Source organism: Boleophthalmus pectinirostris, unplaced genomic scaffold (assembly GCF_026225935.1).
Source record: "Boleophthalmus pectinirostris isolate CB_2022bp ecotype Guang Dong unplaced genomic scaffold, ASM2622593v1 HiC_scaffold_18, whole genome shotgun sequence".
NCBI lineage: Eukaryota > Metazoa > Chordata > Actinopteri > Gobiiformes > Gobiidae > Boleophthalmus > Boleophthalmus pectinirostris.
In genome coordinates, this window is record NW_026571133.1 from 6,331,600 (window position 1) to 6,343,694 (window position 12,095).

A 12,095-nucleotide genomic window follows, 5' to 3' on the forward strand; every position below is an offset into this window, starting at 1 on the left:
AGGCTTGTGTGTCAGTAACTCCTGTACCACTGTCACTTCACTCTACTGCGCATGTCTCCTGCAGAAAGAGCCGCTGTCCTGCTGCAAGTAGTGAAATATGCAGCTGAAAACGGCAAACAAGCAGCAGAAAGAAAGTTTGGAGTGAGCGAGAAACTTGTGAGTGACTGGAGGAAAGTGGGATGGAGAACAACAGTTTCACGGTAACCGGAGGGTGCACCATGAAAATTTCCTGGACGTCACAGGATAGATGGACAAAGCCTGGACTTCAGTGACACCGAAACCATCCTGTCGGGATTCAGAAAGGCCGGAATAATTCTAACTGGAACTGATGCTGAGTCTGACGACAGCTACACAGAGGAGGAAGCGGCGCTCTGTTTACCTCCGGAGGTCACGGAGTTGCTCAAGAATTCAATGGATTTAGTGATTTGGAGTGAGATGGAGAGTTTGTTAAACTTGTTCTGTTCTGTTGTTTATGTTATAGTTTATCTGAAGAACTGTTCATATGTGACGTTAACAGTCTGTTGTTCTCTGTTCTATTGTTTTTACTAGAACTTGCCTTTGAAAATGAAATGTCGGTTCCTGGTCTCTGATTTTATAAAATACATTTCCCCCAAAAAGTGCAACTTATATTCCGGGGCGACTTACAGTCCTAAAAATATGGTACTTTCTTTTATATCACCATTATATACCATTATTATATTACTTTTGACATCCCTAATACAATTTCCACCAAAGAGTGCAACTTATATATGTTTTTTTCTTCTTCATTACCCATTTTTTGACTGGTGCGACTTATACTCCAGTGCAACTTATAGTCTGAAAAATACGGTAATTATTACCATTTTATCTTTTTTCAACTTTGTGTTTTTTAAAGTTATTCTAAAATCATGATATGGACAAAAAAAACAAACAAAAAATTAATCCATGCATGTGAATACTAGAGATATGCCACTGAGTTTGAGAGAAATAAAAGTTAAATAGATATAAATACATACTTCAATATACTGAACTAAATATTCTACTAAATATGTATATACCTCCTAAATACCCAATAATCCTTTCACAGTTTGAAAATTGGGTCTTGAATTTTCAAAGCTGACGTAACGCAAACTAGAAAAAAGTCTACAGTCTGTGCCGCATACAAGGAGCCTCGCAATATCACAGGAAAAGGAGAAAAGAAAAACAAAATACATTATTTAAACACCGCCCATATCATCCCACTAAGCTGTTATCCCAACACAACCACCCACAAAGCCACTCGCATGTACAATCTCACAGGAAAGAGGATTTAGAAAGAAAACTCCGCTTTATGATTTAAATATTAATCTTGGAAAATAATCTACTGCGATTAGGAGCAGGGATCAAAGGCGTATTAACACTGGTGCGGTGTTGTTTGGAGGGGACGATCTGCCCCAGCTGCCCCGCGTGGAGTGTCACTGGAGCAGGGAGCACAAAGGAGCGGCTCCCCACGACTCCATGTTCAAAGCAGCAGAATAACAAGCACAATTATCCATAAGAGTCTGACATCGGCTGGTTATTTTTGGTCACGGATTTGGCTTTTGATCAGCTGTTACATCAAGGGTGCACTTACTACGTATTAGGGCTCCACAATGTACCGAGAAATGATTGTTTCTGACACGTCAGCCAAGGCATATTGATGATAACAATGCACTTACACATATATATAAAAAACACTTTCCTTTATCTCGCAGTTTTTACTAATAGAAGCTAAAATACAAATGCGTTACATGTTTTTTTATGATCCTGTCACCGCATCAAAACTGGCTTTAAACCAGGACTGAAAGCTAGACTAGAACAGGACTAAACAAGGACTAGACCAAAGGACCAAACAAGGACCAAACCAAGTCTACATCCACACATACGACTAAAACAGACTCAATTTAGGACCAAACAAGTGTGAATGTACCTGAGTCATGATCAGGATCTTTTAAATATATAGGCCCAAGGTACAATGATTGTCTTTTGATTTTGTTTATATTATTTATTTATTGTTATAATCAGTACAATGTTATCTGTTTTACATGCTTGTTCCCTTTCAAGGTTGTAGTCAATGCAGATAAAAAAGTCTGTGCTAAGTTAAAGCCCCAGTATGCAACTTTTTTGTAAAAAAAAAAAAAAAAAAAAAAAAAAGACTAAATTAAATGTTTTTTTGTTTTTTTTTTAATTGAAAAAAAAAAAAAAAAAAAAAAACATACGTTCTTACTTGGAGCGGGCTTGCATCTCCACAAACCTGGCTCTAATTTGGCCTAGAGGGGCTCCTTGTTGTGTGGCTATGATCTTTTTTAAAGGGACAGTCCAGAATTTTGGACATAGGGCCTCATTTCCTAGTGAGCCAGAGTGTTGGAGACGTATGGAGACACTTTTTTAAATATTCCAACCAGTCCTTGTATTTGCAGAGGTCACTGGTGCTAGACTAGTGCATGTCAATGGCCATAGTTATCCTGAAACTAAAAACAGTCTTACCCACTCCACAAAACACCCGAAGCAAATCTATTATTACACCAAACTGTCGATGTAAATGTCTGTGTCGATAGAATAATGTTTGAAATAAAAGTAACCTTGCATCGTATGAATCATTTATTGTTGAGGAACTATTTTCTCATATATCAGTCCGCCGCTGTCAAGCTTTCTATCAGGAAGTATAACTCGCTGCTGCTGCTCAGACATAAATCCTTCAAATGCAAGATTGGTTTTACTTCTAAAATTATTCTGTCAACACAGACATTTACATGGACAGTCTGGTGTAATAATAGATTCGTTTCGGGTGTTTTGTGGAGTGGGTAAGACTGTTTTTAGTGGCAGGATAACTATGACCATTGACATGCACTAGCCTAGCACCAGTGACCTCTGCAAATACAAGGACTGGATGGAATATTTTAAAAAAAGTCTCCACACGTCCCGAACATTCTGACTCACTAGGAAATGAGGTCCTATGTCCAAAATTCCAGACTGTCCCTTTTATTAAACTTATATTTCAATGGAATCATGCAGGTGATGTACCACCTTCAGAAAGCTACATACTGTTACAGCTTTAAGGTTCAAATGCAAATCCTACTCCACCACTTCACAATAACACTAATAATATAAAAAAAATGTATATATCACTGCACAAATCTGCAGTGAAAGCAGGCTTATTGCACAAAGAAAGTGCTTATCCAACCTGTGCTTTTATCCAGCTCTAACACAGCCACTGTACGGAGAAAAAGCAAACAACAAAAGCAGCTCACAAGCACATTTCCACCAAACCAAGTCTCCCACTGGTCCTCAGAGTCCGCCGCCTCTCTCTCTCTGCTGGACGTGTGAGCCGCTCTGAGCCTGTAAGCCTTTGAATGAGCAGCGGTGTGGCTCGGTGTTGAAGCCTGATGAAGTTGCTTGGTGGACATGGGGTCAGAGCTGTTGTGATGTGGGCCAGTGCTTTAGAGGCACAGAGGAGCGGGCTGGGAGTGACCCCCGGTGACCTCCCGCGAGCAGCAAAAAGACCAAGAGTGAACCGCAGTGTAAAGGGTGACGCTGGGGCCTGGACGTGGTTCTCCTGATTGGGCGAAGAGGGTTGGACTTTTAAGTTGAAGTATTTGGACTAATTCTTTTAAAGGGCAGATATATAATGGGAGATCGTGAGAGGTCAGGCTGAGAAAGACTGAGAAATGGTTGTAAAGCTGTGACGATTGTTATAGTTATACTTTATTGCTTCCCAAAGACTCAGGGGGTCGCAAGAGATTTTTTCTGCATGTAGTTCTGCAATATACATATACATACATCTGCGCACACCCTTCCGCTCCTCACTTTTTTGGCAGCACCGCCTCAATGTTCTGTGGGAAACACTGATTACTGCTTTTCCTTATTTAGAACTTGAGTACCGTATTTTTCGGACTATAAGGCACATTTAAAATCTCTTTATTTTCAGAAAAATCTACAGTGTGCCTTATGTATTAATTCTGGTTGAGTTTACCGATCTTAAATGGGTTTTCACATATATTCCACAGAAGCTGAACCGCATCAGCGCACAAAGAGCAAGTTGTTTTTTTTTTTTTTTTTTTTAAAATCACTTACAGTTTATGCAAAGTGAGCCATGGGATTTTAAGTTTTGTTTCTGTAAAACGTAAACAAATGTGCGCAAATGTACATTAAACACATTATTTCTCGATCTATATTTGAGTTCTCCTCATAGGAAATAAAAAAGTCTCAATTCTCAAGTGTCGTCCTTTTTTTTACCCAATTCGCCTCATAATCCGGTGCGCCATATAGTCAGAAAAATACTGTAATACTAATTGTTCAGAGACACAATCACTCAGTCAACAATAAAATATCCTCATTAATGTTCAATAATGGTCACAAATTTATTTTGTGATTTACAAACTAATGTCTATTGACTTGGCTCGTGAAGATTTGTGACTTTTAAAATATGGGTCCTCGGAAAAAAGTTTGAGAAAAACTTTATATTTATTTTATATATTTTACGATAATAACATTTGGTTCACTGTATTTGTTACTTTACTATTATTAACCCCAATGCATTTATTGAAATCTGAACTGTCAAAAGTCCTTCTAGAATTGGTGTTGTGAATTAGCCAATGCTATAAGATACTTCCATCAAATTATATATTAAATAAAGTGCCTATGACTGGTTAGACTACTCATTTGACTAAAACAGAGTGAAAATCATTGTATTTATTCACACTCGTTTGGCCATTTTTTAGGTTTACAATTTTACATCCGGATTGGAAATTATGAAATATACCTGGAGTTGTGTTTTGTTTCATTCTCACGTTTAACACACAAATCCTGCATGTTTAGGCTACATTTTTAGCAAAGTTCCAACAGAAAATACTCTGTTCCACCTTGTGATGTCATACAGTAATACATAAAGTGCTCCACTGTGTTTTTAAACTCCATACACCTTCACTAGAATCATTTCGATCACTTGAAAACTACAGCTTCATGACATCACAAGGTGGAACAGACCATCTTCAGTCTTTACTGGAACAAAATTTAAAAGTGTTTAACAACTACAGCTTCATGATGGAACAAACACAACACCAGGTTTAAGGTTTTTGGAAAAAACAACAACCCCAGGTTTTGAGGAGGTAACAACATTCTAACATGGCTAAAAGCTCACAGGAGTCAATTTTGCTTAATATAGGAGCTTTAATAGGACTTTTTATTTTCCTTGTTTTATAGAAATTAGTATCAAGTATCAAACCTTTTCCTTGGTATGTAAATCGCGTATAGATTTTGATGTTGTGACTCTGGAGAGCTGTCCATATTGCCTGTACATTTGGTGAATAAACGTCTCCTCAGTAACTCCAGTGAGTGAATCCGAGGAGTGACTTTCAGAGTATAATTAAATGTGTGCAGTTTGACAATTTACAAACAAATTGAAGAAGCATAGAATGGAGAGCGGATGAGTGGAGGCATTGCCATGATGCTGCTAATCCAACAGATACCATCTGGAGCTGTTCTCAGAGCCAGTCACTATGAGAGACACAGGCTCTGTACACAGCTCTGTCTCCGAAACTCACAACTCACTGTGACAGGACTTCAGCAGCGCATCTGTGAGTGGACCTCCCGATAGAAAAGAAAAATAACTTTTATTTCAACTGATGCGGATCCAAACTTGTTTAAAGGTCCTATATTAAACAAAACTGACTCTTGTGATCTTAGGCCATGTTATAATGTTGTTACCACCTCAAAAACAGACCCGGAGTTGTGTTTTGTTTTCATTCACACATGATTATTATTAGTCTGTCTGCTACAGAAGTTCAGAAGTGACACCGAGGATGAAGAATTGAATGGATTTAGTGATTCTGGAGTGAGATGGAGAGTTTGGTAAACTTGTTCTGTTGTTTATGTTATAGTTTATCTGAAGAACTGTTCATATGTGACGTTAACAGTCTGTTGTTCTCTGTTCTATTGTTATTACTGTAACTTCCCTTTCAAGATGAAATGTCGGTTCCTGGTCTCTGATTTTATAAAATACATTTCCCCCAAAAAGTGCGACTTATAGTCCGGGGCGACTTATAGTCCGAAAAATATGGTACTTTCTTTTATATCACCATTATGTATCATTATTATATTGCTTTTGACATCCCTAATACAGAGTGTGAATGAATATGAATAAATGATTTTGATTTTGACATTTTGACTTCTAATAGTCTTGGGATGGGTTTTGTGAGCTCAGACTTTAACATCATTTCTGTGCTTGTATTCATTACAGTTGTTCATGATTGATTCTACCCTCCATCTTCTCCGGCTTTTGGGTCACGGGCAGAGCGATGCATGCTGGGATGTTTGCAGAGGTGTGAGTGAAATGGAGAGTTTGGTCAACTTGTTAATGTTCTGTTGTTTATGTTATATTTATCTGAAGAACTGTTCATAAATGTTACTTTAACAGTCTGTTGTTCTCTGTTCTATTGTTTTTACTAGAACTTGCCTTTCAAGATTAAATCTCGGTTCCTGATCTCTGATTTTATAAAATAAATTTCCCCCAAAAGGTGCGCCTTATATATGTTTTTTTTTTCTTCTTCATTACGCATTTTTTGGCTGATCCGACTTATATTCCAGAGTGACTTATTGTCTGAAAAATACGGGACTGTTTTTCATTGTTTAAAACTTAAGTAATACTAATTGTTCAGAGAGACACAATCACTCAACAATAAACAACGATCAACAAGAAAATATCATCATTAATGTTCAATAATGGTCAAATCCACCTTTATTTTGTGATTTACGAATAATGTCTATTGACTTGGTTTGTGACTTTTAAAATATGGGTCCCCAAAATAAAACTTTGTGAAACACTGCATTAGACAATATGGGAATAAGAATATATAGACGAGTTTCATTGTTGACAAAAGCGCGCGTTGCATGCTGGGAATTATTTTGGTCGGCGGCAAAAAACACTAATTCAACATGACGGACGGAGCGAGAAAACACGTAAAGGGTATTGATCCCGGTTATTTATCCACTCTAACGGCAGAGGACCCAAGACCATTTGACCAGAAATTGGTCATAAGCATCGATGGAGCCAAATCACCCTTTTCAACCCCGACAAAAGGTGGACCAAACCAAATTTCTGGTCAGAATCTCCAACTACCTGGACAAATATTCACTTCGGTGATATCCACAATGACTTGGTGGAAACTCCTGGGCCATTCACAGCAGAAAAGATGAAAACCTCCAAGAGTCTCGATGTGTTGTTGAACTTGTTGGAGTCCACAGTTTGCTAGGATCTTCTACATTTGCTCTGCGAATGTTTGAAAGTCGTTTAATTCACCGTTAGCGGTTCTTTTCACTCAGAATACGAAAAAGACATTTTCCTTCTTCCGTGCTTCTATTTGTGCATCCGATAATGCAGCAGGAATTTACCATTATCGAGGATAAATACGCGAGGTTACGCACTGTGTTTGACCGCTACCGTGTTTCTTGCCTCCGACCAAAATATTTCCCAGCATGCAACGCGGGCTTTTAATAACAATGACGTCAGCTGAAACTCGCCTATATCTGTACTGTATATTTAGGCCCAAAAAGAATCTAACATGCTCCACCCAGGCTCCGTCCTCACCAGGGGAGTGCAGGTGTGTCTGCGCGGGGCTGGAGCTCGGTGTCGGGGGTGAGACGGGCTCATGTGCTGGGGGAGAGGGTAATGGGCTGTGGGATGAGGATGGGCCTGGTGGGTTTAATGGGACAGAGGAGGACCGCAGGAGGCGCGCGGGGTCTCACTCTGCAGCACAAGCCAAATGAGAGCTTTTGTCCCCCACAAGCTGCAGCGTTTTTCGAGGCGATTAGAGGATATGGATAAACGCGCACGGTTGAGGAGAGGATCGTTATGTTCACGTACAACAGGAGAAACTGCTTAAACTGTAACGCTAAAGTGAGAAGGTTGCAAAAAATAAGGTGAATGAATCTATTAAATACAGCGTAAGGACCACCCAGGCTTAAAGGTGCAATGTGTAACCTTTCTGGTCTAGTTCCTGCCATCTGCTGGTCTCCACGGAGATTTTACTTGGTCATCACAATGGAAAGCAGGTTAATGGTCAGATCTGTGGAGAAGCAAGCCTGTATATGATAAGAATTCATGTTTTTAAGTGATTTTTTTGAGCTATAAAACACAAATGGAAGCGAGACACTGTATGTTTAATGCCCTACTGTGAAATATTCCACGCAAAAAATCACATCTCCATGGAGACGAGCAAGTCCAGCTCACAAGTTACACAGTGCAGCTTTAACTTTGGCTCTCCATCTAACTAAACTGCAAATGAACGTCGAAAAATACAAAGTCTGTAATTTAGTTGTACAGCCTAAAGTGGCGTTGTTTTTTTTTTTTTGTAAGGCTTTATAAATGACTGTTGTGTACATTTCAATTAAACACAATGTACAAACAACTCTAGCTTCACTCTGCTGCAAATGGCTCGGTAAAATACACAGCCGAGTCACCACAGTAGCTTTAGTTAACTTGTAGATACATTCATTTGAACAAATATCCAGATTTACAAGTTTTACAAATAAGGAACTGCAGATGGAAAGCAGCTAATGGGCTAAATCTGTTATGTTTATTAATATGCATTGGCTCTTTACATAATACTAGGGCCCGGCCGATATGGGCATGGGGAGACATATTGGTTATCGGACTAAATCTTGCCGATATGGGCCAATAGTCCATGTGGGCATATTATATCTCATTATAAAGCTTAGACTCTCTATATTATGTCCATTTAATCCAATTTACAGACAGATAAATGCCCGAAGATGTGGCGCCTCATCAGTATTTATCTTAAGTAATTTGTCTTTGTTTGTGACGACGTACTGCCCCCAGAGTCACGTCGCTCACTTGCACTTGTTTACACACACAGTTTCTGTCAACATGCTGGATTATATTCTTTTTACGGACAATCGTTTTGAGCCAGGATTGGAGGGACACTTATTTGTGAAGACTTGTGATCTGAGAGGTGCCTGTATGAGCGGTGAGTGCTGCAAATGTGTCGGTTTTGAAGATGCTTTTGGTTCTTTCTCATTGTTCAGCTGCTGTAGCTCTCACACATAAACAGACTGTTTCTGGACCTGCATGCATATGTAAATGAGCTGTGAATAGAGGTGTGAATGGTCAGCATTTACGCGTTATTAATTACAGCGGCGCGCACGTGTTTGCCACTAAAGGCTGATAAGGGTAGTTTACTTACTTTCTTTACTGGCTAGAATGTGATACAAAAAATGCCATTAGGCCGACCTACTGTCTTTAAATATCTCGCCTCAAAACCAGGGGAGGCCGAGCTTTCTCTGTTGTTGCCCCCAAGCTTTGGAATTCCCTCCCTCTTCACCTAAGATCTTGCTCCTCCCTGTCTCACTTTTAAACCCTCCTAAAAATAATTTTTTTCAAGATGCCATTTAACAGCCCATGAGCTCTACTTTAAATTATTATCTTTGTGCATCAAGTAACTCATTTATGTAATATTTTATATATTTTATATTTGTGTTATTGTTTCACTATGTTGTGTTTCATGCTGTAAAGCACTTGGGTGCAACTTTTGATGGTTGTTTTAAAATGTGCTATATAAATAAAATTACTTGACTTTAAATATGACGTAAAGAGGCAGAATAACAATAAATGTTGCCTAAATAAAGTCAATTTAAAATCCAATAGAACCAAACCTAAATTTTATAATCAATTGAAGATTTATAGTGAATTTTTACATCACTAAATATATCGTTTTTTATATTGACTATCGGCTCCAACTCCGCACTTTATCGGTATCATATCGGCTGTAAAAAAATGCTTAAATATTCAACATTTACTCATAGTACTTTCTTTTATATTACCATTATATGCCATTATTATATAACATTTGACAGCCCAAATACAGAGTGAGAATAAATATGAATAAATGATTTTGATTTTGACATTTTGACTTCTAATAGTCTTGGGATGGGTTTTGTGAGCTCAGACTTTAACATCATTTCTGTGCTCGTATTCATTACAGTTGTTCGTGATTGATTCTACCCTCCATCTTCTCCGGCTTTTGGGTCACGGGCAGAGCGATGCATGCTGGGATGTTTGCAGAGGTCAAAGGTTAATGAGGTAATAATGTGTGGTTAACTCTTCTGGGTTCACCTCGCTGTCTACACCTTTAATTAGCCCGTTCCCGTATCCTGGCTCCCTGCTGCTGTTTAACCCACACAAACCAGTTCAATCAGTCTCCCGGTGACGAAATCAATTATCAGATATGACTTAGGAGAGGGCTTCTGTCACTACGGAGACTTTTAGCGTCTGGAGTTTTTTTGGCCTAGTTATCCGTGATAATAGATAGGAAGCGTCAGCAGCCAATTGGATTAGCCCCTTGTGGTTGGTTTTAATGAAGATTACACGCCCCTGTGGTTAATGGATATTAGACAGAGAGCAGACCCGCGGCGAGACCTGGCTCTGGACCAAGGTGAGGCCAGAGTCGTGCCATGAGAGCTCCCACTGAGGCGTTAATCAGGTCTACTGTATTGTACCGGGACAGTATGGAGTAGAGGGGTCTGTTTGCTTTAAATATTTTTATATTGTGAATAGAGTATGAAATATTTTGCTTGTTATGATTGATTAATGACAAAGACTCATGGTTTTGGTCTAAATAAGCTTTAGAATTTGGGTCATCTATTGTATTGTTTGAAACTGTACATCCATGAGCCACTCACAGATAATCACCATACAAGCATTTTTAGAGACTATTATTAAATTAAAGTCCTAGTATGTTAGCCAGGGTGCCTCCGCTCAGTTTCATTTCTCTCCAGTGACTAGGTCAGGAATCAGAATACACTAGACGGTTTGCAAGACCGCAGAAGTTGTAGACCGCACACCGACCAATCAGCGAAGAGCTGTGAAGCCATGAAACTAAAGCGCCTGTCTGGGTCCCTTTTGTGGAACAGCACAACAGTAAACAACGAGGTCGAGAAGACGAAGACAGACATTCTGGCACCAGCCAATCAGTGACGAGCCATAGATTCTGTGTTGGCCACGGTTCTCGAGATCGAGGATTTAAAGCCGGAACAAAGAGAATGTTTGGTGAAATTTATCAAGGGGAAAGACGTTACTGCCCTTCTTCCTACGGGATTTGGTGCATTATATACATCACGACCAAATAGCAGCGATTGATTAAATGAAAAAAGTACCCTGCCTACCGTTGAGCGAACGAATGCTAATGCTGCGAGGTCAGACAGTTTCCACGAAGTGTAACTGACTGATGAATCAGGCTACTAGTACGTTACTCTTCAACCAAAATTTTTTTTAAATTTTTTATGGAATGGCATGTATCTCCATGGTATGGTTTTAATTTCCATTGAGTCCTGTAGGAGTGTGCCACCTCCAGAAAGTTACATAGTGCACCTTTAAGTCCAAGTAAGGTTCATATTAAAGTCTAGATTATTGTCCCCAATGGGAATTTTGCCTTTCAATGCTCCTAGACCAATCAGTCAGGAGCAACGGACCCTTCTCCAGATCTTGAACTAGGTTTGGTCAGGACTCATTACCTTCAACATACAATCTCACAGAAACGTTCCAGGAAAGGAACCCAGCACCTTATTGCTGTGAAGTAGTGCTGAGAGCCACCATGGAGCCACCATGGAGCCACCATGGAGCCACCATGGAGCCACCATGGAGCCACCATGGAGCCACCATGGAGCCACCATGGAGCCGCAAAGTATCTACACAGCGATGCTGTTATATCTAACAATCGTTCAGCAGCACTAACAGTTGCCTTGCTCAGATTGTAGGGAGTATTAGTCTCTCACCAGTTGCTCTTCCATGTGTGGCGGACGTGTGGGTCATGGATGCTGTGCCTTATCCGCCTGCTCGTCCAGGAAGTCAAACATGTATTTTATGGCCAGGGGCAGAGCGGAGCCTCGGTGAGCTGTGCTGAAGATCGTCTCGAACAGGTCGTCCACAAACTTCTGTAACGTGCCCTGGAAAAGACAGACACAGAAGGGCATTAGGTCAGCGTAAAGGTCCTGTATTACGCAAAATTTACTTTGACTGTTTTTTAATTCCCCCCCAAAAATCTCTTGCGACTCAGTCTTTGTGAAACACTGGTGTACAGTACAGT

The 12,095-nt window shown here is 39.7% G+C and overlaps 1 protein-coding gene across 1 annotated transcript in view; it reads right to left on the minus strand.

Moving 5' to 3' along the window:
• plxna4 (plexin A4) overlaps nucleotides 1–12,095 on the minus strand; it is a 659,145-nt gene that overhangs the window by 13,951 nt on the left and 633,099 nt on the right. The window contains 2 exon segments of the mRNA XM_055154191.1: nucleotides 11,785–11,831; nucleotides 11,833–11,955. Coding sequence (XP_055010166.1) covers nucleotides 11,785–11,831; nucleotides 11,833–11,955 — 170 coding nt within the window.